We start from the raw sequence: 27,930 nt of genomic DNA on the forward strand, positions 1-27,930 counted from the left end.
TATTTTCATTGGGAAGCCAGGAGAGCCACTAACACTTCCTGTTTCCCTAGCATTCCTGGAGACGCTTTAAAACCCATTAGGATTCACAGTCTGTGGTTTAAACCCTTACAGGCAATTTAGTTAACGGAATGGCTGGCCTGTTCAGAAGAGGGTACTGCCCCTCCCATTCATCACAATACCAAAATGGGGAAGAGGCATTAGAAGAACTCTCTCTAGCCAATTTAGCAGATAAAGGCTTTAACAAAGATCTAGGGCTGGAAGTTGAAACTGGACCAGTTCAGATGAGAAATAAGGTACAGACTTTTAACAGCGAAGAGAATTCAGTTTACCAAGGGCTGTGGTGGACTCTCCACCACTGAAAACTTTAAAATCAAGACTGGATTCCCCTCCCACCCTAAAAAGCATGCCCCAGTTCATGCAGGGAAGTCCTCTGGCCCGTGTCAGGCAGGAGGTCAGACTGTAAGACCAGAAGAGATCATGATGAGTACTTAATCTCGGAACCCACGGATTTATTTTTAAGATAGTGTGGTGAATGCCGCACAGTGTGTTGTAGTTCTGACTGAGCTGCAGCCTTTCACAGGGAGGGGAAGCAAGTCTCCTTGGGACACTTCCAAGAGAACTCCTGCAAATGAACTACACCAGATAGAATGGCCATGGCCAAAGGCAGCTGCAACCATTTGGTGTTCATTGCTCCTTCCCTGACTGGGCACATCACTTCAGGCCTGGTGAGACTCCTCTCTTGTAGGTGTTGTCTTAGTGATGGCTGCCATCTTGGCCAATACAGCAGGGATTGATGTGGAAGCCTCCAGAGCTAAAAGCCGGAGTTGCCCTAGCTTGTGTTTAAGTGCTCTAGGAGCTGGAATAAATTTGTGTCCCCTGTGAGAGAGGCACAGGGGGACTTAGTTTTAAGGGGTTTAGCTGGCTGACGGGGATCTTGGGATTTACCTCAAGCAGCTCACATGCATTACCAACAATGGTCCTGTCTTCCCTAGGATTTGAATGTGTTAAGTATGCCCCCTAGTCCCTAGTGTAGACATGGCCTGAGGAAACACCAGTGTGGGTTGGAGGGTATTTGGAGATAGAGCTGGTTTCTGGATCCAACACAATTCTGTGTGTGTGTGTGTGGGGGGGGGGGGGGGGATAAAGGGGGGGAGCCTATAGATATGGAGGAGAAAGTTGGAGGCCCACCTTTCCTCAGAGTTCACCTTCAACCCTGATACCCCTTAAGAAGAAGAAACAAAGTGAAGTGAAAGATCCCTTGGCTTCTTCCAAGAGAGATCACTGGTGAGGGAGGATGCCTCCGGGTGGGAAGAAGAGAGGCTATGTGCGAGAGGGATGCAAAATTCTGCTCACTGTAACAAAATGGGACATTCCCCAGGCAGGAAACCAGCTCCGCCCCAGCAGGAGTCTGCTACTTGCTGCTTTACCAGATGCTCCCGTGTGCACTTGGGCTAAGTTGGGGCTAGTTTGCTGCTGGAAGACAGCTAAGAGCGTGGGGCTGGTTCACAATCTGCCTGCCCTGAACAGTACGTTCTGAATTCTTCCCCCTGCATAGTCCTAAGCAGGGCAAGAGAGAGATTTCTTTATTTTACTGTGTGTCCCAAGTGATCAGAGCAAATGTGGGAGACGGTGAAATACAGCATCTATCCGAAAGGTTGCGAATCCAGAATTCCAGACCATGTGGGACTAGTTTTGTCCTTAGAAGGTTTTGCAAGGACCCATCCACAGCAGACTTTCCCTGTCAGTAACTTAAAGCTGCACTTCCCGTACGCTCCTTTCATTGCTGATCTGGAAAGACCACCTGGGACCAAGAGATCTGTTTTCAGATTGGCCGAATCCAGCTTCTGTAGAGCCAATCTCCAAATAGCTGTGAATTTTTCTTCTCTTGGGCTTTTTCCCTGCAGTGCTGTGAGTTGATAGGAGGCCTGCCTGTGGTAAGGGCCGGCAGGATCAGGCCCTGAGCCCTCTGCCGAAGCAGAAATTGGCTTTGGCAATCATGTCTCTGACAAAGCTGGAAGAGGTCATTACTCCTGATCCGCTCTAGCTGGCTGTGAGGCTGGCCATTGGGAGAATGTTGCTAGAGCGAGCAGGTCATGATTTCTGGTGTCTCTAGAGAGCATGGGGTTATTTACGCTCTGGAGCCCATAAATCCTGGATTTCCCTACACAGCTTTCTCAGGGAACTGAAATCTCCTGACCAGCTCTTGATTGAGTGGGCTGCTATTCCCAGCCAAATGAAGCTGCTGGACCGTTATCAATGACACAACCCATTAGGCATAGTAATTGGCTTTACAATACATACATAGGCCTCCTGGTCCTTAGAGAGAGTTTGACACTTTGCATCTAGGCCTGATTCTCATTTACACGAACCCCTTTTTCCACCTCTTGGGCAGTGTAAAGGGGCCTTAAAGAGTAGTTTACTTGAGTGTAAATGAGAATCAAACCCATGGGGACCATGCTCCCAGTCCTCCTGGCTCTTGTGAGCAGCTGTGTGAGGGTCTGAGGCTTTTCTGTTGTCTCCAGTCTCTCTCCTAGGTGGAAAGGTAGGGGATGGGAAGGGCAGGCCAAGCCGAGTAGAAGATTAAAGCGGCACACACGCAAACTGCAGCAGAGAATAGCCAAGATGAATAACATGCTGTTGCGGCGAAGGTCGTGCAAATTTCCTTCCAGTGGCTAATGTGGGAATACCGGGGCCATGACCAGCCGTGTCATCCTGCCCTGCTGACTGTGCCACCTAATCTGATAACAGATTGGGTGATTAGAGAGCTGGATGATGCGAATAGCCGTAGTTATGGCAACAGAGAAAAAGGGCACAGCCCTTACCGGAGGTGTGTTTTTAGCCGCGGTGCTGCTGGGGCTTTTGGACTCAGCTCTCTGCACAGCAGGTGCTCTGTCGATGAAATGAACGACTGGCAATGGTCACCAGTCATAATTTTATTCCCTCCAAATATGTTGCTGCTCTCCAGCCTGCTTTGTTGCAGCACGCCGTGCCTTGCAGCCGCCTGCCCCACATGCGGATAAATCTGATCATCTAAATACCTCAGCTGTTCTTAGGTAATTGAACATTTTCAGGAGGCATTGCAAGTTTAAAAATCAGGACTTTGTTACTATGTCATGAGCTGGCGTTTGTCTCCGGGAACTGCTCCGCTGGCTGTCAGAAGCCCCATACTGCTGTCAGCTGCTGGAGATTCTCCATTGGCTAATGTGGTAGGGACCTGGTCTTTTGGCATTCTAACTCTGCTGTCTCTGTGAAGTTTCTAATGGCCTTGCTGTGTCATAGTGACAGCAGGGAAATCCTGGGCAACCAAAGGTTTGTTGTACTTTAATCAGGTTAAATTTCACTTGGAACAATTGAATTAAGATACTTAGCTCATTTGTATTAATTTGTCTGAAATTGTTCAGTGAATAACGTTTATGAAAATATCTCAGAGTCTGAGCTGCTTGCAGTATCTTTTCACCCACTCACGAGCAGACTGTGTTTGGAATTCGTCACTGAATATTTGTGACTGAGCACCCATGTCAGATGGTTGCTGTTTATTTCATGGGTGACAGTCCTAGTCTTTGTTCCAATTACTTCTGCTTCAGTCGTAATTTAATTCTGGTTTTTATCACAAAACACATGTAGGATCGCAAGTAAAAGAATTTCTGACTCAGTATTTGCTTTCTACAGGCTGGCGCGCCCTGGTCCGGCACCCTCGGGACCTGAGTGGTCCCGAACCACAGAATTTGCTGGACCAGGGGAGGTCAAGGCTCCTCTTTGGGCCGTGGGCGTCCCTGGAATCTGGGCTTCCCTTCCCGCAGCTGGCCCCATGCTGCGACTCCCAGGATCAGCCTCCTCGGGATGAGATTCCCCCCAGCCGCCACCGGCCCCTCTATGTCGGGGTTCTTGGCTGGGGCGGGGCTTCCTGTTGGCCCCGCTTCTGCTGGGGTTCTGGGCCGGGGCTTCCCTCTGACCACCAGAGGCCTGCTCCCGCTGGGGATCCCCCCCTTGGCTGCCACTGGCCCTGCTTCCACTGTGGTTCCTGGCTGGGGATTCTCTGCACCCACCGCTGGGGTTTCCGTCTGGGGCTGATGATTCCTTTCAGCCAGGGCAGGGGCTCCCCAGCTTGGGGCTCCCCACGGCTGGACTCCCCACCCACTCCAGGACCAGCCCTTGCTAGCTCAGCTGGGGCTCCCCAGCAGGGACTCCCAGCTGGTTCGTGCACCTTGCCTCCAGGGCTCCCTTTATTGTATCATCATCAACAGCTGCTTCTGCAGCACCTGGGCCCTTCCCAGCCCTTATGGGAGAATTGTAGAATATTAGGAAGGGTGAGACCAAAGGGCATGACTCTGGCCCCTTGTGTTTAACAGAGAACTCTGCCGCTGACATTGAATATTGCTTAACCATCCTACAGGATACTATTGGAGGGATCCGGGCCCATGGAGAAAATTTGGGGCTCAGGTACATCATGTTTGCTGGGCCCCCATCCTGTCTCATTTCACCCCTGGTACAGATGTTTTGGACAGGTCCTTGAGCTTGGTGTCCTTGTACAGCTGTCCCCTTCTCCCCTCCTCAGCCCTGAGGGATCTAGCTTTCTAGTATATTCTGTAGGGTGAGTGAAGCCACTACAGGTTGGATCTCTCTGGTCCGGCACCCTCGGGACCTGACCGGTCCTGAATGGGGGAATTTGCTGGACTAGAAGAGGCCCCCTGCTACTGACTGCCTAGTAGGGATGTTAAACATCGGTTAATTGAATAGTCAAATTCTTATCGGTTACTCGACTATTCTATAGCCCCTGATGCATAACCGGGCCCCTGTGCTGGTCCCAGCCCCAGTCCCGCTGGGCTCCGAGCCGCCAGCCCTCTTGCCACTAGGGCTCCCAGCCAGGACTGTCTGGTCCAGGAACACCCATGATCCTGCTGGCATGGATGTTGCCGGGTGAGGGAGTCCTGGTTTTGGGAGGTCCAACCTGTATCAAAAGGTGACTGCTTTGGTGCTTTGCCATTCATGCATCTTAGAGCGAACCACCCCCACTCCCTTACCCCTGTCTGAGAGCCAACAAAATCCAGAGCCTTAGCTGATACAGCTCTACGGCGTTAAAGACACGGTGGAGAACTGGGCTACCTGCGCATATGTATGGTGTTGAAATGGAAAGATTTCTCTTACCGGCGTGTGGCGGCATGGGGCTGGTGACTTTTGTGGTAGCACTGCGCAGGAGAGTGGGGGCGACATTTACTTCAGTTGTAAGTTTCACTGAGAAAGATAGGTGTACACTTGTAAACTCACTTACTAATGTTGCTGGCCCAAGGTATCAAAGGGAGACAAGCAAACTGAATTCGTTCAAACAAAAATGCCTCTTGACTCAGCTCCAGGACTAGGTGAAGACCATGCTTGGAAACAAGATCAGTGTGCAAAGCAGAAATCAGTAAACCAAAACCAGTGTGTCACAAACTAGGCTGTCACCCCCTCTGAAGCCTTAAAGACTTTGGGGAGACAAAGAGATACTGAAGGGAGCTTCGCCATCATGGCTGTCACCCCACCATCGCCTGTGACTGTGCGACTTTGTCCTCCTCATCCTGAGAGAGGCTCTGATCAGATCAGGCCAGAGAGGGACCGGGATGATCTCTCTGCTTCTGCTGAGTCTCCAGCACCATCTAGGACAGTGGCGGGCGACCTGCGACCCGCACACAGCACATCAGGGTAATGCGCTGGCGGGCGGCAAGATGGTTTGTTTACATTGAGCTCCCTGTGGCTGTGGCTTGCCACCGATCCTGGCCAATGGAATGTGTGGGAAGAGGCAGCCTTCATGTCCCTGCAACCTGCTGCTTCCCACGGCTCCCAGTGGCTGTGAATGGCGAATTGCACCCAGTGGGAGCTGGGGCGTAGGGTGGCATGTCTGTGGACACCCAGTGTAAACAAATTGTCTCGTGGCTCGCCAGTGGATTACCTGGATGGGCCGTGGGTTGCCCACCATTGCTCTCCCTCCCTCATGGCTGCCCCCTATGCAGTGTGTTAAAATCCTGAGCCTTCGTCATCCTATCCTAAAAATGTCCTAACCAAACCAGACCGAAGAAATAAGAGACCCAGCTGACGTCGCCACCTCTCCTACCTTCCCTTTGCCGTCTAAAATGAAATCAGACTGGAACATTAGCACCTGCTCCTCTCAACAACCTTCTGCTCTCCGCCCTCCAGAAGATAGTGATTTGCCATTTTTAAAACCAGCTGCAAATGGTCGGTCAAGAATATTTTTCCTTCTCAAAACTCTGGCTCAAAAGCAGGGCTTTTTAAAAAAAATTTACCGACAAAGTCACGTTTTATACTTCACATTGCAGACACTTTAACCGGTTTTCCTTTGTTTTTATTCAAATTGTTTAAATTTGTATTAGCATTAGCCATAATATTAAACACCCTAAACATCTCTATGTGCCAAACCTTGTGTAATATTAATCCATATCTAAATATGTAAGCAGGGGCTGAACTGTTGCTTGCTATCAGCCAGCTAAAAGGAGGGGTGGGTGTGCCCACTACAATTGTTTAGCTCTGCAAGGTAATTAACTGTTAACTGTTGATATGTAAATACAGCTCAGGAGAGAATATGAGGTGTGGCTATGTAAATCCCATTCAGCCTGGGCTGATGGAAGGTCAGTGTTGGAATGGAATGTGGAGAATTGTAAATAATTTGGGATTGTTGTGGGGGTCACTAATCATGCTACCCCTAAATGTGAGAACTGTAAAACATGCCACCAGTGCTTGCAGGAGAGACACCACCATCACGGTAAGAGGTCTCGGAGGAACAAGCCTCCCCCCTTCCAGAGTTGAGAGGACTGAGCCTGGGGGGCTTAGCTCATGTTTGGGTTATGAACTCTGTTTGTGGTGTTTTCCCCAAGTTAATGCCGTATGACTTCTCTCTGTTTCATTAAATGTTTCTTTCCTACACTCAGACTCAGTGCTTGCGAGTGGGGAAGCATTGCCTCTCAGAGGCACCCAGGGGTGTGTGAATTTCCCAGATTACTGGGTGGGGGCTTGAGCCGGTTCTGTGTGAGATGGACCCCAAGATATTGAACCCGGCCCTGGTTACCGCCAGGCCTACCCGGCAGAAGGGTTACAATAATATTAACACCGTTAACCCGTGTGTTCCAGCTGTACTAATACGACAAGCCCAGCGGTACGTGCTGTTAAGAGTATTGTACTGTGACAGACCTGGAGGATCAGCGGTGGGAGGGAGCAGGCCAGCCAGCAAATTGGCAGCACAGTGCAGAGAACCAGGCTCCGAGGTCATGCAGTGAGGAAGCAAGATGGCTGACTCTGCTGGGTGGGGCAGCGGGGAGACAGTCAGGTCTGAACTTCTGACTAAGTAATCACCTCAGGTCAAGGCATGTCAGGCCACCGACTGGCTGAAGCCCTCAGTCAATGGCTGGCAGCGTTTCTCTGTGTTGCTTTCCTTCTCCCTGGTCTGACTGTCATTGCTGGTGCCTGTGTCGTTTCTTTGGGTAGGTCGCTCACCTCTGCCCCTGTCCTCACTGCTGTGTGTTGGAGTGTTTTCTGTTCTCTCTGTGTCTGTCATACATCCCCCTCCTCCAACCAGCCAGCACTGAGAGCAGGATGTGGTCACTTGCCCGTGAGCAAGGAGACCGAATGTGTCTATTCCTAACCCAGGTAAGTATGACCAAGCAATTCAGCCTTTTTTGGCCTCCTCGTTTGGTAGGCCCTGAGCCGGCGTCCCTGCATGATGTGCCTTTTTCCTCTTCCTACTGCTTGCTCCGTAGAAGCAGGGAAGAAAGGAAGCTGGAAGATGAACAGAAACGAAGAGGTAAAGACTGTAGAGTCTCCCCCACTCGTAGCCTCAAGATTCTGGGGCAGGCAGAAGAAACTGCCTTTGGGACAAGGCAGTATCCTCAAACCTTTCTTCAGTTCCTCCCCTCTTGTGAGACGTGGTGCACCCCAGTGAGTGGGGTATTGGACTGGGACTCCAAAGGACCTGGGGGGGGGGGGTGTCTATCTTTGCTGTGTGACCTTAGGCATTTCACTTTGCCTTATGTGTGTCTCAGTCTCTCCATCTAAAATCTGTGACTGATGATGCTTCCTTCTTTGTAAAGTGCACGGAGAGCCCAAGATGAAAAGCGCTGTTGATAGCTATCGTAAAGCCGTGACTCTGTGCTCAAGGTGTGCTTTTGGGTACCCAAGAGCCTTCTTTTCTCTTTGGACTAAGGTGCACACTTATAGGGGAGGCGGGATGGGGGGTCCTTATGTCTATCAGGGCATTTTCCTTAGGGAAAGGGACAGCCATCTCTAGGTTCTGTTTTGGGGATTCACTTCAGGAACTAGACTCTCTAGTGATAACAGTTTACATCAAGAAGAGCGCATGTTTATTCTGAGTTGGACCACCTATTTGTTCCAGCAGTCTTTGCGTCAGTCTAGTAAGAGACTTAGAACGAGTGTTGGAGGCAGCTGAGCATGATCATGTCCAACTATGACTTCCCACCAGAGAGAGGAATTCCCACCAATGGCTTATTGCCCAGGGCCCCAACGTTTTGGACCCTGGGAATCTGATTGTGCCTGCTGAGTTGGACAGTTAAATCTCCCTGTCCTGGGGAGGACAGGGTACAGTTTCTTCAGGCATCATCTCCCATGGAAAAAGCCTTATGTTGGCTAGGATCCAGAAGAATTGCTTGATTGGTTTGCAAGAGAAACTCCAGAAGAACTTTTAAAAAATGCACTTCCAGAAGGAGAAATAGCAGAGGGGGAAGTATACGTGATGGCATCTCTGCCTGTTTTGGTGGAGTTCAAGAAAGGATTTAAACGAGGGATGTGAAGGACTAGTCGACTATCTGATAAGCAAATGCTTATTGGATGGTTGACAGGACAGTCGAATAGTTGCTTCCCCCCCTTGCTGCCTCTATCAGATAGAGGCAGCAAGGGCAGGGGAAAGGAGGGGTACAAGTTTGGGGCCAGATCCTGGGCTCAACGCAGCGCTGCTGCTTTGAAATGCTGTGTGCAGCCCAGGGCCAGGTGGGGTGTTCCCAGGCTGCACGCGACGTTTCAAAGCAGCAGCGCCACGTGGAGCCCAGATCAGTGGGGGACTCCCCGGCTGACCCTGGGCTCCGTGCAGCGCTTCTGCTTTGAAATGCCACGGAGAGCCCGGCATCAGGCAAAATACATCGACTATTCGATTAGTCGATACTTAACATCCTTAATTGAAACTGGGCCCCTCGAATGCCCAAGTTGTGACATTATCCACTGGACCTTGCTCTCTTCAGCTGTGTATGGAGGTTGCCGGATTGGTCACCTCTGGCTCTGTTACAGCTGGCCTCCTCCACTCTCAGTGCTGCTTGGCTGTAGAATGGGGCGGCGGCAGAAATGGAGAGATGAATGACAAGGAGAAATAACTGACTGTTTACTTTACTTGTCATAGTTCTCCTCTTCCCAATCCCTCTGTCCAGCTTGTTTGTGGAGTGTGGGCTTTGCCATCTTCTTCCTCACACCCCTGCTTTTGGCAGTGATCAAAAACTGATGCTTAAGAGAGCGATGCAAAACCTTCCTCCATGTACGTAGCCAAATGTGCAGGGGGTTGAGCTCCTTCCTAAATGTTCAAGGAAGAGATAAGGAAGCAATGTGGCTCTGGACTGTGTTTTCCTTAAATGACAGTCTTTTTTTGCCTTCTTGCTTCCTGGGAGGACAAGACAATTCAACTGACTGACTGCCTAGGATGGGGGAAGAGAACAGCTATAACCAGTAGGTAACTCTTTCTTTCTGTGTTTTCCTCTTGTCCCCATGTTAACCCCTTTGTTTCTGTCCTTGTTTTTTGGAAAGTTTTGTTGGGAAACGCACAAACAGCTTCTTCTACGTTCCACTCTAGTTTATTTTTTTCATGCTCCTCTTATAAAACACTTGTCATTCAAATAAAATAAAACAAATCTGGTTGGTAGGTTTTCATTGAAGAACATTTTTTCATGGGAGTAAATAATTTTCATTGAAGCTTTGTGGGGTTTTTTTTCTATGGGAAACAAAAGACTGAGTGCAAAGCTAAGCACCTGCTTACCCACTTTCCTAAATCATGGCCTTAATTAATAAACTTGAGTCAGCCATCCCATTTTATTTAACTTTTTAAAATAATCTGTTTTCATTTTCCTGTACAAAAGAAGACAATCAGGTATGTGTAAAAGAAATCAACCCCCCTTAATAAAATGGTTACAGCTGAAAAATGATGACAGTCTATTTCTCTATTGCGTCATTTACAGAAGTCAAGTACTTAAAAGGAAGAAAATGATGGCTTATGCAATAAACCACATTATTCTTAGTGGGTGTCAAGAAGCACACATTTTATCATACCACAAGGAGCTTAGTTATGATGTCAGCTGTTTCAGCTGGTTATTTGATAACTGAAACTCCTTGGGAGTGGGAAGGTATTAAATATACAAATTATATATATATACTTTAATGCCACATAGGGATCAGTTCAAATACCAATCGACTTGCATAATGAATTGTGATTTCATGCCATCAGGAAACAGTGCTTCCTAGTGGATAGAATATTGGGCAGGAACTCATGCGATTTGGGTTTTGGTTCCAGCTCTTGCCATAGGTCTGTTGGGTGACATTTATGTGCCTCAGTTTCCCCACTGTAAAACAGGGAAGTTTCCCCACTGTAAAAAGAGGGGAAGGTGATATTGACTTCCTTTGTAAAGTGCTTTGATGTCTACTGATGAAATATGTTAGGAATTACAATTGTCATGACTACACTTTTGCTTATTTTAAGCTACACATACATACATTATTCTCAAGGAATCACAATTATGGAAAAGTAAATATGACAGTCAGTGACGACGTATATTTTCTGTTGATTGATAACACTTATCATGCAGAACACTTTTCATGAATTGATCTCAAAGCACTTTACAAATGTGGGTAGGCTTTATCCTTCTCCCTTTACAGATGGGGAAACTGAGGCACAGTGGGGTCAAATGACTTGCCAAGGGTCCCACATGCTGAACCAGTTCACAGATGAGAATAGAATCCTGGGGTCTTGATTTCTAGCTTGCTCACCGGGTCATAGGAGCATGTTTAATGTATCTACATTTTTAAAAAATTAGAAACTGAAATAAGGATAACAAACAGGAATAATATTATAAAAACACTTGAAAAAAATCCCTTGGATTTCAGGTTGATGGGGTGTGATGAAACATGATTTTCTTTGGGTGGGAATATTTTGCTTGTTAAGCTGGAGGTATAAGGTTAAGGGGGGCCTTTTTCTTTTCATTTTGTCGGCCTTTTAAACAGTTTGAAGGGGTTGGAAATGGTGTGATAACATTATCATTACTTAGTGACTAACAGTTCTGGGCTTTTTTTTAACCAAGCTTTTTGTGTTTGGATCTGGATTTTTTTTTTTACTGCCTTCTTGAATGCTGAGAGATGAAATACTGGGAGATTAACTCCTCTGGTGTTTCAGTGAATGAATAGTGGAAGTATTTTAAGACTAACAGATCTGAAACTGGTATGCTGAGGTGCCCCTCAATCCCAAATAAAATTCATGGGATGGGTCCCAGATCCAGGCTTCAAAGACCCCTGGACTTTTGGAGCCTTGATCATGGTAGGTAGGAAATTTGGGAACCAACCACAACCATATCTCCCCTTTCCCATCCCAAATACCATGTTGTGTATGGTAGGGTTGCCAGGTGTCCGGTTTTGAACCAGACAGTCCAGTATTTGAGCGTTCTGTTCGGGAAACAAATTGAGAAAATAGAAATGTCCAGTATTTTCTAAATAAGATGAAATGTAGATTGTGACGTAATGTCAAGCGTGTCTGGTATTTTCGTTGAAACCATCTGGCAACCCTAGTGTAAGGGGGTTTCAATGGAAACATTCCTCCTCTGTACTGCTAAGGCCTGTTAACTTTACAAGTGATAGAACAGGAATCCTGCTTTAACTGGGTTTAGGGTTGCCAGATGGTAACCCTAAAAAGAGGGAGACCAAAGTTGTTGAGCAAAAAAAAAAAAATAAAAAAAAAACCCAGCATGGTCCCTTTAAGAAATGCTTTTGAGGCATTTTGGCCTTAACAGGCTGCCAGGAGCTGGCTGCCATCTTGTCTTCCTGCTCCCAGCTAGACAGTTCCCCTGCAGAACCAGGTAAGCATCTGGTATTTTCACCTCCTGGCTGGAAAAAAAAATCAGAAAATACCGGACATTTTAGGTGTCCAGTATTTTCTGAATTTTTATACAGGATAGGAGGCAAAAATACCGGACTGTCCGGGTTAGGGTTACCAGGTGCCTTCAAAAAAAATACCGGACACACCTGATCTCAGATGGAGCGGGGGGACTGGCCGGGAGGGGAGCGGGGCTGGCCAGGAGCAGGTGGGGGAGGGAGGGAACCGACTGGCGGGAAGCAGGGCTGGGAGGGGGTGTCGGGGGCAGCGGGGCTGGCCAGGGGAGATCGGGGGTCGGGGGCAGCAGGGCTGGCCGGAGGAGATTGGGGGGGACTGGCTGGCGGGAAGCAGGGCTGGCTGGGGGGAGGGGGTTGGGGGCAGCAGGGCAGGCCGCGGGAGATGGAGGGGTGGAACTGGCCAGCAAGAAGCAGGGCTGGCCGGGGTGGGGGTCGCGGGGATTGGAACTGGTCGGGGGAGATCGGAAGGAGGAGGGGGGCAGAACCGGCTGGTGGGAAGCGGGGCTGGCTGGGGGGGAGAGAGTCATGGGAATTGGAGCCGGTCTGGGGAGATCGGAAGGAGGAGGGGGGCAGAACCGGCTGGTGGGAAGTGGGGCTGGCTGGGGGGGGGGGGAGAGAGTCGCGGGAATCGGAGCTGGTCGGGGGAGATCAGGAGGAGGAGGGGGGCAGAACTGGATGGTGGGAAGCAGGGGCTGGACTGACCCGGGCGCACACAGATCCCGGGGTGCTGCCCGTCCTGTACACAGTCCCGGCGAAGCACGAGTGAGTCCAGCCACGGGGATACCATCCCGCCCCGGCCCCGCCTCCCCCCTCGCGTAGTTGCGTACTGCCTAGCTGGTAGACACGCTCACGCAGAGTGTGTGTGTCGACCAGCCAGGCAGTTCGCAACTACGTACTGATACTCCTGATAATAATAAAACGTACCTAATTAGAAAATACCAGGCATTTTAAATGTCCGGTATTTTCTTAATTATTTTCCTGGACAGAACCCTCAATTACCGGACTGTCCGGTTCAAAACTGGACACCTGGCAACCCAACTGTCTTTAAAAAAGAACTAGGCCAGTTGATGGAAGCTAGGCCCATCAATGGCTATTAGCCAGGACAAGTAGGGAAGGTGTTTCCAGTCTTTGTTTGCCAGAAGCTGGGATGGGCGGCAGGGAATGCATCACTTGGTGGTTCTCTGTTCTGTTCATTCCCTCCGGGGTACCTGGCATTGGCCACTGTTAGAAGATGGGCTGCTGGGCTAGATGGACCTTTGCTCTGACTGTTCCTACTTGCAAGTAGGAATAAGAGATCCTCCGGAATAGGGCTTTATTCCGGAGGATCGCGCCAGTCTGGACGCTTTTTTTCCGGCTTTTCCCGCAAGCCGGAAAAAAAGCGGCGGCCATGTTTATTTAAATCCCCCGGGGGATATTTAAATCCCCCGGGATTTCCCTATTCCAAAGTTCTAAATTAGCATGGCTATTCCGAAGAAGGGGCCAGTGTAGACACAGCCTCCTAGGCCAGATTGGCATAACTCCATTGGCTCCAATAGTAGGACTTATCTACTGACTTCAAAAGACCTTTGCCAACTATACCAGTAGAGAGTCTGGCCTGTGAACTACAGAAGGTTAATTTTATGCCACATTTTATTAGCAATGTTTCAGGGGGCTGCCTGCAACGTGTAAAACAAGTCGTGTAGTAAGTCTTAGCAGCAGGATAGAAATGCTCTATTATGATGATTTTGGAAGATTATTTGTGCATTAATGGATTTGGAATCTGATTGTTACCATAACCAACAGGAGCATAAAAGGTCTAAAATATCCATTTACAAATGAGTTGTTGTAGCAGTCCTGCCTGAACCAGCCTCCACCATCCAGCCATGTGTTTTGCTGTCTGGGGAGGGAGAGCATTTTTGGAAGCTGGGGCAAGGATTACAGAAGAGTAGAGGTCCAGTCGGTAGGGTGATTGTGTTGTACTTTGCGGATCTTGGTTCAAATCTCTGCTCTGCCCCAAAACATCATGTGTCACATAGTCTCTTTTTGTGGCTGTTCCCCACCTATAAAGTGCTGCTAATAGCATTGCTTTAGCTCACAGAAGTGTTGTGATGATAAATGTACTGTACTACAGATTGGGAGTCACTCATACTTTAATAATGTGGCCCTATAAGTACCTAAGACATTTAGATAGCTGGAAACATTATTCAAACAGCCATCCCTTACTCCCAGATTCATTTTGACCACTCAAGCAAATCTGTAGTCACTACACCTGGTCAACATTTTCTGGGTTTTCATCTTTTTGACAAAGTCTTTCATAAAAAAATTAGGACTATGTAGCACTTTAAAGACTAACAAGATGGTTTATAAGATGATGAGCTTTCGTGGGCCAGACCCACTTCCCCAGATCAAATAGTGGAAGAAAATAGTCACAACCATATATACCAAAGGATACAATTAAAAAAAATGAACACATATGAAAAGGACAAATCACATTTCAGAACAGAAGGGGGATGCGGGGGGGGGGGGGGGAAGGTAAATGTCTGTGAGTTAATGATATTAGAGGTGGGGAAAGGTAGATGTCTGTGAGTTAATAGTATTAGAGGTGATAATTGGGGAAGCTATCTTTGTAATGGGTAAGGTAGTTGGGGTCTTTGTTCAATCCCTCTTGAACAAAGACCCCCAACTACCTTATCCATTACAAAGATAGCTTCCCCAATTACCACCTCTAATACCATTAGCTCACGGACATCTACCTTTCCCCACCTCTAATATCATTAACTCACAGACACTTACCTTCCTCCCTTCCCCCCCCCCACATCCCTTTTCTGTTCTGAAATGTGATTTGTCCTTTTCATATGTGTTCATTTTTTTTAATTGTATCCTTTGGTATATATGGTTGTGACTATTTTCTTCCACTATTTGATCTGAGAAAGTGGGTCTGTCTCACGAAAGCTCATCATCTAATAAACCATCTTGTTAGTCTTTAAAGTGCTACATAGTCCTGCATTTTGCTTCAGCTACACCAGACTAACACAGCTACATTTCTATTACTATACAAAAATTAATGAGTAAACTCAAATGTTGGGAGGAGAGGGGTCATGCAGATGGAGAACTGGATGGGAGGTGTTTTTTATTTTTTAAATATTATTTAAAAAAAACCAACCCTCTTTTTTAAATAGCAGTGACAACTTTTGAAAACAATCCACATTTGTGACTGTTTTCTTTTGACCTGCTGTCGTATTGACACCCGAAGTGTTTACTGGCTCTCTTGAAAGCTCTTTGTGGATATAAGACTTGCCTAGTCAGCAGGAAGTAACAGTATCATGAGCCTTTGGGTGACAAATCACTCAGCCCAGGTAGCAAATGCTGATTAGAATGTCCTCTGAACTATACTTGTGATGAGATGAGGATGTATAAGCCATTTGCTAAATAATTCCCAGTTTGCTTATGGCCATCAGAGCAGAATACTGGAGAACCAGAAGCAGGAAAGGAAGGTACCAGAGAAATGAACCCAACACTACACATTTCTCTCTCTTGAGCTGTCTACACTGCCAGGTTTTTTCAAATTAAGTTATTTCAGAATAATAATTCCCGAAATAACTATTTCAAAATAGCACATCTACCCTACAGGGAAGCCTCAAAATTAGTCAGAGGCAGACTCCCTTAATGTGGATGCGCTACCTTGACTTAGAACCCCAGGAAGCACTGGGGAGTAATTATTTTGAAATAGCGGCAGCTGAGTGTCCACACTTACCCTATTTTGATATAGCAATTTCGAAATAGGCGTTATTCCTCGTAGAAAGCGGAATAAGCCTGTTATTTCAAAATAATTTCAAAATAACGGGCTTGCTGTGTGGACGTGCACCTTGTTATTTAATAACGCTGTAGTGTAGACACGCCCGGGAGTTCCTATCCACTTCCAACACTGCCCAGTAGCAATGTAGTCCTGCACCAGCTGACATTCATTTTCCCACTGAATTTAAAGCCAAACTCCCAATGATTTTAACATGAGCAGGGTCAGGAAAGGAGACTAACGGGGGATATGACAGAGGTCTATAAAATCATGAGTGGAGTGGAGAAAGTAAATAAGGAAAAGTTATTTACTTGTTCCCATAATATAAGAACTAGGGGCCACCAAATGAAACTAACGGGCAGCAGGTTTAAAACAAATAAAAGGAAGTTCTTCTTTGCATAGCGCATAGTCAATCTGTGGAACTCCTTGCCTGAGGAGGCTAGGACTATAACAGGGTTTAAAAGAGAACTAGATAAATTCATGTAGGTTAAGTCCATAAATGACTATTAGCCATTAGTAAGGAATGGTGTCCCCAGCCTCTGTTTGTCAGAGGGTGGAGATGGATGGCAAGAGAGAGATCGCTTGATCATTACCTGTTCGATTCACTCCCTCTGGGGCATCTGGCATTGGCCACTGTCGGCAGACAGGATACTGGACTGGATGGACCTTTGGTCTGACCCAGTATGACCATTCTTATGTTCTTATGTCGGCCCTGAGGGTGAAAAGGAGCATGGTCTAATGCCTGGCTTGCCTGGATCTGGCCTCGAAGGCTTGGGGCTCCTCCCCAAAATGGAGGAACTGGCGCTCCAGTCCTGTACCCCTCTCCCCCGACTCTGGCACCCACCCTCCTTCCCAGACCCATCAACCCCCAACCCCATTCCTGCACCCTCCCTCCTGTCCAGACCCCACACCCCAAACCCGCTTATTGGCAGCCCCCCTCCCACACACTGAACTCCTCGTTTGTGGCCCCACTACAGAGCATGGGGGGGACCCATAAAATCTACTAACTCAGGCCCCCCTAGACTCTGGTGGGCAAGGGGAATGTGGATTGTTTTTTTTTTTGCTTCTCACTTTTGTGTGACCCCCAACTTATTTTTCTGTGTGTAAGCAGCCTGTGACCCAAAAAGTTTTCCCACCCCTGGTCTAATAGTTAAAACAAAAGATTTGGCATCCCATCAGCTATTTCAGACTCTGCCATGAACATATTGTATGACATTGGGTTAGTCACCATAATCTTTGTGACTCACTTTCCCCAGCTGCACCTTGGGGATCACACTGCTGCCCTACCTCTGCAATTTGCTTTTAGAGCCTTGGATGAAAGAGACTATTCAAGGGCAAATTATCCCTGTACACGCTCAGCAGATATTAACACAGCCAAAGTTGATTTACTTGGTATTAACTGGGCAGAGCAACAGCCCACATAAGATACTAAAGAGGGAAAAACTGTAAACAGCGCAGTATGTTATTACTTTCAAAGCTTTGCAGCAGATTTAAAGCCTTCAGGGACATTAGCAACATGTCCTGGCTTCAGTGCTGAAGGGCAGTGTTTATGCATTGGTTATTTAGGGGATATTCCAAACGCTACACAATACAAAGCATGAAATAATTACAGCACTACTCTAATTATGGATGAGTAGCACTGCTTTGAGGAGGGGGAGGTGTGTGTATGTGTGTGTGTGGTTGTCTTTATTGCTTGCTCAGCAAGGCACTTGCGATAGGCCACACTGGTTTTGTTTGGATTGCATAAGCTTTAATCTAAAGGTAGAGATGTTTTTAGTTGATCTGTGTTAATAATGTTGGGTGGGAATTAACATGCATACGAGAAGATCATGTGACCTCTCCCCCTGTTCCGTCGCTTTATCGGATTCCTGCCAAAGCAGAGTGGCTAGAGGCTTGGCTGGGCTGGACTCTCACAACCCAAGGATCGAGATGCCAGCGATCTCCGTCCTTTACAAAGGTGCCGTCATTATTAGCAGGTAATCCTCACGAGCAGTGAAACTGACGAGACGCGTGGGGCTGGTTGGAAGAAAGGAAGGAAATTGCATGGTTGGGCTGGGGTGCGTCGGAGCCTCTTTGGGGGCAAATCCAAAATTGCTGTCTTTGCTCTAGATTTGTAATGCCAGTCTCATACCAACTGGGCAATGTTACCTTTCAGTTTGGGTTACGAGTCATTTTCCCAGGGCTGGAGGAAAGGAGTGTTCCTTGGGTTTCCACGGAAAAGTGATTCAGAAAGGGAGGGGGGTTGTGTGTCTCTTCAGAAAGGGCTGAGACAGGGGATGCAGGCAGACAAGATCAGATGCACTGATGTTGTGAATAATGAGCTCTCCTGTTTGACCGCCCGCTCTCCTGTGGATGCGTTTCCTTCCTGCAATCCTGCCAGTGCGTAGGAAGGGATTAAGGACAGAGAACTTTTTAGAAGTCCTGCACCTCTAGTGTGAGACCCTCTTGTGCTCAGGGCTCTTTGCTCTGAATTCAGGCCTCTCTGCTCCTTTGTTATGCATTTTGTATGATCCAAAAATGTGTTCCCCCTCATGTTAATGCTCTGCGTGTTTGGCTTTTTGCTAACGTTTGGGAGATCAGATTCAGGGAACATTTTGGGGTAATCAGCTATTTCATGAAACCCCCTACCCTGACGTTATCTTTCAGGTTAAAAGTCATTTTCCTGACAAACAGGCACTTATCCAAGAGGCTGCAAAATTCCGCATAGTAATTTTAATATGCTTAATTAAGACCATATTATGCTGAATTAAATTGGTATAGCTCCATTGAAGTCCATGGAGCTATTCTGACATGCTAGTTGATGTTTAGCAAGTGCTTTGAAAATGTAATGTATTAAGTCTGATTAATGTGCAACTGAAGTAGGAGGGATGAAGAGTTTTTGACTGGAATGTAAAATTGGATTGAAGACTTATTTTTGGTCTCTGAGATGTAATTCTGAGGTGTGCTTCTGAATGGCAAGAAGGAACTTGGATTTAAATCTTGGCTGTCCCTATCGATTCAATTGGAAAAACACAGCGTTACTCTTCCCATAAAACTGGTTGGGATTAGATCCGGTCAACAGGCTTTACTGTATCCACTTCTGTCTTTTTGCTCAGACCAGCCTACGTCAGTTCTGATGATGAATCGTGAAACTCTCGTTTTTCCTCCACGGTGACCATTGGGAACAGGAGAATGTTTGGAAAAAGGCTGAACTGGAGAGGCCTGGGTATTGGGTTGTCATCTGGAATATGTGGACACTTTTGGCTGGGTTAGATTAAAGTCCATACATGCCCATGTTGTAGTGAAAGTAGCCCAAAGGCCAGGAGGAGAGAAGGGACCATATTTTTAAGTAATTCGGAGCAGGGCTTGAGTAATCCAAATTAAAACCCTGTATTTCTGGGGCAAGTTGAATCTAATACCAAAGTGCTCTGCAGCGCCAAGTCATTTGTAAATAAATAATTAAAGGCAGACATTTCAGAAGTCGTCAGCCTGGCTCTGCTCCTACTGAAGTCCATCCTGCCCCAAATGTCTCTCAAAAACCTTCATGGTAGAGCCTTGAGCTATGTAGGGCTTGGGGACCCCAATCTCTTGTAGTGCAATTTATTGGTAGAGCATTGTCCGTGTCAGGGTCCTGGATGATGGCATGTCCATGTGACCTTATTTATGTCTATGCTGAAAAGTCAGAAGGCCTGGATCTCTACCTCTATGCATGGGAGGAAGTCAGAGGCTCTGTGGAATATACGAGGCCGCTTGTCCCTTCCAACGTGTTTTGAAATTACCTTGTTGATATGTTTTACGTTTCTACGTAATATCGGGTCTCACTTATCAGCTTGTGTCTGCGGGTGGGAGTTTCAGACTCCGGAGGTCTAGACCATCTGGCTTTTGACTAGAGATGGTCAGAATGTTTTTGCTGGAATGAAATTTCAGCCAAAACATTGTGCTGAGATGCATTCATTTCTAGGTATGCTTGTTGGGAAGCAGGTGGGATGAGAGAGAGTCTCAGGACTTTATAGTCAGAAGAGACCATCAGAATCCTCTAGTTTGACTTCCTGCACATTGAGGTAGTGAACTTCCTCACTGTGATGGGAGGAAAGGGGGAAGCGTGGAGATTTGATTGCAGTGGGTCTGGGATGTGAGAGACTAGGTCCTTGCTTTGCCTATCTGGGCTGATCTGGGATGAACAGCTCTGCTCTAGCTCTGGGAATTGTGCTTGGGTCTCCCAAGCCCATGTTATACCCACCTCACTACAGTGTACGATTGTTTTCCCCAACGCGAAAACATTTGAACACAAACATCAAAAGTCACCACCAAACAGAAGTGTTGTCCTCTAATCAGCTCTGATTAGGTCACTGCTCGTCTGTGCTAATTAGGTGTGTGTTTTAAAACCCTGAAGCTGAAATCTCATCCACCTCTCACCAAATCCCTTCTTTACAGAATGAGTTGATTTAAACAAACTGTTGACAGGAAACTTATGGGACCATTGGTTCGAATTTGGGTCTAATTTCTACACTGATGTATATCTGGAACCATCCCGTTAGCTAGATTGGTGTTATTCCACGTGGATACAGGTGTCATTGAGAACACAAACTGGCCCATCATATTTAGGGTTGGCAGATGGTTTCAACGAAAATACCAGACACGCTTGACATTACATCACAATCTACATTCCATCTTATTTAGAAAATACCGGACATTTATATTTTCTCATTTATATTTTCTCAATTTGTTTCCCGAACAGAAAGCTCAAATTCTGGACTGCCCAGTTCAAAACCAGACATATGGCAACCCTAATCATATTATGTGTGTGTGCATCTGTCTGTCCATCCACGTCTGTATGTATATGTTAGTTTATGTCTGTGTAATTTTGTAAGGTTTTGTTTTTGCTCTCTGCTAGCATAGAATTGTAGAATCCTAGAATCTTAGAAGTGGAAGGGACCTTGAGGGGTTATCTGGTCCAGTCCCCTGCACTCATGGCAGGACCAAGCACCATCTAGTAGATACTTATATAGCCTGCTCTTAAATACCTCCACTGATGGAGATTCCACAATTTCCTGGGGTAATTTATTCCAGTGCTTACCCATTCTGACATTTAGGAATTTTTTCCTAGTGTCCAACCCAAATCTCCTTTGCTGAAATTTAAGCCCATTGCATCTGGTCCTATCATGAGAAGTTAAGGAAAATAATTTTTCTCCCTCCTCCTTGTAACGCCCGTTTAGGTACTTGGAAACTGCTATCATGTCCCCTCTCAGTCTTCTCTTTTCTAAACTAAACAAACCCGATTATTTGCATGCACCTCATGCAGTGGAGAGTTTGTGTTTTTTGAAACTCTGTTTTTGGATGGTTTTGTGGGAAGAGATTGTCTTGATGGGGTGGGATGGGGTAGGCTGAGATGAGGGTTTCCAGATTTGTCTCTGTGTATTATTCATTTTAGCGTCTTCAAACTGTATCTGGTTTCTCTTCCAGGACATTGATGGGACCCTATGGAATGGATCGGACAGCGCATTGCATTGATTTCTATGACTGTGCAAATGGGCTGGGTGAGTGTTTTGTGTATGTGCAGCCATCACCTTGGGGTACTGGAGAAAATGCACCATCAAGTTGAGCTTCCAACCTCTTGAGTGGCTTTTCCTCATGCAGGTATAATACAGAAGACTGTGTCTCCTTTTGAACCGCTTCTGGAGAGTGTAAGGCAGCTATACCCTTAAGTTAGTGCTGGTCTTGTGATTAATACACGCAAGTGGATAATGAGCCCTCGGTTCTAGTTCCTGTTCTGCCACAAATTTCCCAGGTCACCTTGGACAAATCACTTAGGCCCAAAATTTCTAAAATATGTCTACTAATCGTTTTGTTTACCTCCATTTTTGGCGGGCCAGTCAGAGACAACTTGATGTCCCAAGTGGGGCACCTGAATTACTATTTGTTAAATGTCGGTCTTTGTGTCTCCATGCCTCAGTTTCTCCACTTGCTTAACAGGGACAGAAATATTTCTCCACGGGAGCGAAGCTCTCTGGAGGAAAATAATTTTGTAACTTTATTGTTTGTGTTGTATCAGAACATCCAGTGACAGGTAATTGAAACTAGACAAATGCAGACGAATAACTTGCCCACTGGAACAACTTCCCACTGGATATGGCGGATTCTTCCTCACATGGAGACTGTAAACTAAGAAGGGCTGTCTCTCCAGAAGATGCATCCTATTTCAGTCAGAAGTTATGAGTTGCTTTTGTTGCAAGGATCACTGGGAGAACTCTTCAGTCTGGGCTTTGCAAGAACGTACACGAGGTGATCCTAACGGTCCCTTCTAGACGTAAAATCTCTGACTCTCTGGAAACAGCCAGGTTTTGGCATTGGGTGAATCAGACACGGGTTCAAGAGCTTCCTAAGAATGATCGTGTTTCACGGAGGTGACATTTCAGAGCAGTGAGGAGCAAATGACCTTCTGCCCTTAGGCCTAATTGGAATACAACGCTGCCCCGAACACACAGCTGGTGCTGAGACAGAAGCTCCCCTTGGCTTCAGTGGGGACAGGGAGGCCAGCATAGAGTGAGTTTGAAACCCCACTCTCCTTGAGCGTCTGTCCGGCAATGGAGCTGCCACCAGGCTACTGCTAGGGCCCTACTGAATTCACAGCCTTACAAAACATATCATGGACCATGAATCCGATGTCCTCCTGTGAAATCTGGCCTTTTGAGTGCTTTTAGCCTGTATTACAGATTTCACGGGGGAGACCAGCATTTGCTGAGCCAAAAGGGAGTTGCAAAAGGGAGTTGCAGGGGGATCACAAGGTTATTAAAGGAGGGTGGCAATCTCATGACCCTTATATCTGCGCTGCCTTCAGAGCTGGGCAGCTGGTGAGCAGCAGTTGTGATGCTGGCCATCTGCCATCCTGCGCTGCTGCTAGCACTGCCTTCAGATTCCTGGCCAGCAGCTGCCACGTTCCAGCTGCCCAGCTGTGAAGGCAATGCTGCTGCCAGTAGCTGCGCAGAAGTAAGGATAGCAACACTGCAACCCCCCTGAATCACTGGAGGGGGGACCCCGCTTGACTGGCCCATCCCCATCCCCTACCTGCTGGGGTGAGCCCCACCGTAGCCAGACTGCTACTTGTCTCCCTCCCTTAGACCAGTGGCTCTCAGACTTGAGCTGCTGTCCATGGCTCAAGCTCAGCCACCCCCTGCTTCCTCCTCCCCTCCCCGCAGGGAGCCTGTGATGGCACACCAGCCTCATCCTGCCACCCACCGCAAGGCTGGAGTGCCAGTGTAACCACCACCAAGGCGGATTCGAACCTGGCATCTCGGGAGCTGACTATAGGAGCCTCTACCCACGAGCTAAAAGCCAGCTGGCTCCCAGCCCATGCTGTAGAGGTCTCTTGATCTTAACTGTTGCAGTGGTCTAGGTGCCACTTGCAGTACTCAGTAACCACACTAGGGCTGTGTCTACATTGGCATCCCTTTCCGGAAAAGGGATGCTAATGAGACACATCGCAATTGCAAATCCGCGAGGGATTTAAATATCCCCCGCGGCATTTGCATTTACATGGCTGCCGCTTTTTTCCGGCTTGGGGATAAGCCGGAGAAAAGCGCCAGTCTAGACGTGATTCTCCGGAAAATAAGCCCTTTTCCGGAGGATCTCTTATTCCTACTTGAAAGTAGGTGCTCCTGGCCAGGCACCGTACTCCCAGTCTGCTCCTGCACCTCAGTCCTCCCTGTCCTTCCCCCTTGCCCCATGAGATTGGAACATCAGAGGAGTGAGGTGTCTCATCTGGGGGCCACATCAGTGAGGATTGGAGGTTTTTGGAGGGTTTTTTTTGCTTCTCACTTGTGTGATCCCCAACTGATTTTTCTGTGGGCCGGTGGCCCCAATCCATAAAAGGTTCCCCACCCTCCCATAAATACAGAAAACATGGAAACCTTTTGTGGTGGACATAAATTAATATATTTTAATTTATTTAAAATGAAGTTTGGTAAACTAACATGAGAAAGTTAAAATGCTTCACCTGTTTAATAATTTAAATTAAACCATTCTCCCTAGCTGCAGCACTAGCAAAATGGTTCCGATGTAACTATGGCGAGTTTCCATTAGCAACTGGTAGTCTGTGGAAAGGTTTGCATTGAGCCAGGTGGGCCCTGGGCCAAAAACTTTGAGAACCACTGTCCTAGACCCAGCCTGCCTGCACTGGGGAAAGTCAGAGCAGTGTCTCTTGACTGAAAGATGCTTTTGTTATGCCTCATGCAAGTTTCTGGTAATCCAGCTCTAGAGCCTGTTAGCAGCGAACATGTCATGACTCTGAAGTGCTTTGTGACACCTGCCGTTGGTAAGGTAGGACAGAAACCCAAATTCTAGTCTAGTCTTGTGCTTATTATTTTCTGAAATGGAAAGACTAGTCCACCTGCAGCCTGGAACGCCGTCTTCGACTGAGGAGAGTCACCTCAGTAGTTACGACTGGTGTGTGTAAGTGTGTGGGGAGGTATATTCTGCATAGGAGCATAATATCTTCTAGACCAGAGCCACCCCGTACATAGAAAGGTTCGGGGCTGGTACCGCAGGCCCTGTGCTTTTGAGGCCACTATGGCCGCCCCACCTGTTCTATGTATGGGAGGGACCTGGGGGATTACGGGAGCCTGGCATGGGGAACAGCAAGGGTGCCCCCTCCCCCCCAACATTGTGGCGGGATCTAGAGTGGCCCAGCAGCCCACTGGGCTCAACTTCTCAGTGGCAGTGGGAAGGGGAGCACCCCAGCCCCAGGGCAGTGAAGCGGGGCTCAGCATGCCGGGAAGGTGGCACGGCAGGGAGGAGGGGAGCAGGCTGCTGGGCCGCTCCGGACCCCGTCACCATGGCGATGGGGGGGTGACCCATGCTGCTGCCGCGCCCAGCTTGGGAGAAGGTGTAATGGGGCAGAGCGGGGATGTGGCTTGGGGAACGGGCACGGTCTGCAGCAGGGGGGGTTGCCCTGGGTACCACTGTGGGGCGCTGGGGGTGAGGGGATTGCCCCAGCCTCCCCTCCCCTTTTCGGGATGGCTCTGATACAGACAGATTCTCAGCTGGTGTACTTAGCTAGAAAATATTCCCACCCTGTTGAGTAAACAATTTTTTGTTCAAATTTCCATGGAAAATGTTGAGAGTGTTTTTCAAAACAAAACAAAACAGAAATCAAAGTATTTCAGCCAAAAAGGGAAATACGTTGATCCTGAAAGGCTGCTGTCGGGCATCATGGGAGTTGTAGTTCTTGTGCCTCATGCTTCCATTCTTCTCAATGAGCTGGGCTTCCGGGTCAGACCACGTCTCCCGTGATGCACTATTCATCTCTTGGTGAGAGGAGGCAGTGCCTGATGGCCATGGTACATCACAGCAGATTAAATCTGGCTGAGGAGCATGAGTCACTGGAATAATAATTCACATGAGGCACTATTTCCGAATCAAAATATTTTGGCGTTTGGTCACTTGTCAGTTGTTTTTCAACAACCAAATAAATAAATAAATAAATAGAAATAGACATTTTAAATGAAAATATTTAGTCAAAAAATCAATTTTCTGTTAAAAAACAGCTCCGATGGCAAATTTTCAGCCAGCCCTTTGAGTCAGTTTATGCCAGTTTACACCAGGTGAGGGTCCAACCCATTTGTTTTGAAAAGATGAAGCTCTTGGCTAGGTTTGTGTGCTGGGTCACACGTGACACACCACAGAAGATGTGGCCTGAGCCAGTGGTTTTCAAACGATATGTCACGACCCAGGACTGGAGGTGAAATGTCGGGCACTTGGGTCTTGTTGCTGCAGGGGGAGCAGATGAGCAGCTAAGGCAGCTCCCTGCCTGTCCTGGCACCACAGACTGTGCTGTGCCCCAGAAATGGCTGGCAGCAGGCCTGGCTCCTAGGTGGAGCGGGGAGTATATAGGGCTCCATGCACTGTCCCTGCCTTAGCACTAGCTCCACACTCCCTTTGATTGGGAACTTGCTGCTGGCTGCTTCTGAGGGTAGCATGGTCTGTGGTGCAAGGATAGGCAGGAAGCTTCCTTAGCCCCCTGATGCACCGCTGACCGGGAGCTCCTTTAGGTAAGCCCCTCTTGCTCCAGCCCTGGCACCCCCAAAGCTGGAGCTCCCTCCTGAACCCCAAACTTCTCATCCTCAGCCCCACTCTGGAGCCTGCACTTTAGTCAAATTATGTTGGATCGCTGGCATCAATGATTTTCTTCAGTTGGGTCATGAGAAGAAAAAGTCTGGAAAGTACCGGCCTAAGCAGTGAGCTGGAGGCCAAAGTTGGCTGCTAGCATAAAGCAGAACTTTACAGCCCAGTGCCGCTGCAAATCCGCATAATGGAGCTGCAGTCCCACACTTTGTGTTCTGTACAGTGCATGTTAAAAAAAAAAAAAAAAAAACCAAATCCATCTGAATCAGTGACGATGAAACTTTGCAACACTGCTAGCCGATGAGAGAGAGGTGCTAAGAATTTCGGCTCCGCTGATGAAGCGGCTCACACAATAAATGGCATTTGAGCCCCCCTGAGAAACGCGTGCTCTGCTGTTACGTAGCTGTCTGTGTTCAGCTGTCTGGGTTGGTTGGTGGGCGGTAGAGATGTCATCTCCAGTGAGGGAATAACTCTGCTTCTGCTCTGTAGCTGGACAAGTTTGTTGAGCGCAGAGCATTTCTGTTATCCCGCCGCTAGGAAAGATCCACTTCACAGGTGAACAACCTCACTTCTGCTGCTGAGCTTGCAGTGTGGGAATGGGCTAGCTTGGTCAGGGACTAGAAGCTCAGTAGAGTGGCTACCATGCATGAGCCTTTCATGTGCACCGAAGTTATTTACTTCATCTCTGTTTTGCCATATCACTTTCTAGTACTCTGTCCCTCCACCGACCCCTGCCTATCTGGGTGCGGTGTTGCAATATGAGACAGCTGGCACTGAAATGAGGGGATTCCATTTCTGGTGTAGTCCTTAAGCTTTTCTTCCTGTTCTATTGTGGGACGAATGATGGATCATTTGGTATGTGACTTACAGCCAGGTAAACTCATCCGAGGCAAGCAACATCTTTAAAAAAAAATCACACTCTCGGCCCAGCAATGAGAGCAGTAAAGTCATCACATGAGGACAATGTACAGTACTCCAGTTAGCTCTTGGCTCATTCTGCCGGGCTCAGAATATGCTTTGGGAAGCATAGCCTTACCGCCTAACCTAGTAATGGGCCAAATTCTGACTGTGGTGTAATCTCACAGTAACTACATGGTGTGGCAGATGGAAAGCGGTGGGCTGCAGGAGTTTGGTGGAGGGCAGGCACACGGGTAGTTGGGTATGTGGGTTTATATTCCCTGTGTGGGGTGGGAGAGACTGCTGCTCAGCCCTCAGGTCAGGCAGGCACCTGAAACTCATTAGGAGTCAGCCTGGAGTGCAGCCTAACGGGACACCCACCACTAGTTAAGGCATGCTGGCGCACAGTGAAAGCCTTCCCCTCCAGCAAAGCAGGAGAAGGAGTAGAGGGATGGACTGGAGAAGAGGAAACACTGAGTGGAGGCAGAAACTACAGACAGTAAGCGGGAGGGGTTTTTGTCCAAGACGCAGGGAGCAGGTACCGAGGGAGTGGCCCAGGGAGGGGCTGCTATTCAGTGAGGATGAGGGCAAGAGCCCCACTACAGGGACTGACACAGAGAGCCCTGGGCTGGAACCCTCAACCCCCCATCTCCCAGCCGGTGGGCTGCCAACAGGGGAAAAGGACCTTTGGACCGTGGCGGAGTTTTTCCTCCAAACTAGAGACTGGTGTATGATGAAAATGGTTCATGAAGGGGCTACCATCAGTGAGAAAAGCAAGAGGCAGTGGTAGGATCACCACGAGCCTCTGAGGCACACAAAAACTGCAGCCTTCTTCCGCAAAAGCTTATGCAATGAAGCGTGGAGTAGAATATCGCCGTGTTTCATTTGCATAATTAATTAGGAGCCGTTTTTGCACAGCAGGCTTTTGCTCAAAAAGGAGCTGTGTAGATGGCTCCTTTTTGCGCAAAAGCCCCCTCTTGTGCAAGAGCCATTCTTCCTCATTTTTTCACGAAGAACAGCTCCTGTGC

General features: G+C 47.8%; 1 protein-coding gene across 1 annotated transcript in view; it reads left to right on the forward strand.

The window, feature by feature from the left end:
- LOC102446363 (syntaxin-binding protein 4-like) overlaps positions 1-27,930 on the forward strand; it is a 105,236-nt gene that overhangs the window by 12,579 nt on the left and 64,727 nt on the right. Inside the window, exon 2 of the mRNA XM_075899243.2 lies at positions 21,350-21,423. Within this exon, the coding sequence (XP_075755358.2) occupies positions 21,350-21,423 (74 nt within the window). The remainder of the gene's footprint in view (positions 1-21,349; positions 21,424-27,930) is intronic.

Source organism: Pelodiscus sinensis, chromosome 15, assembly GCF_052426305.1.
Source record: "Pelodiscus sinensis isolate ZL-2025 chromosome 15, ASM5242630v1, whole genome shotgun sequence".
Lineage (NCBI taxonomy): Eukaryota > Metazoa > Chordata > Testudines > Trionychidae > Pelodiscus > Pelodiscus sinensis.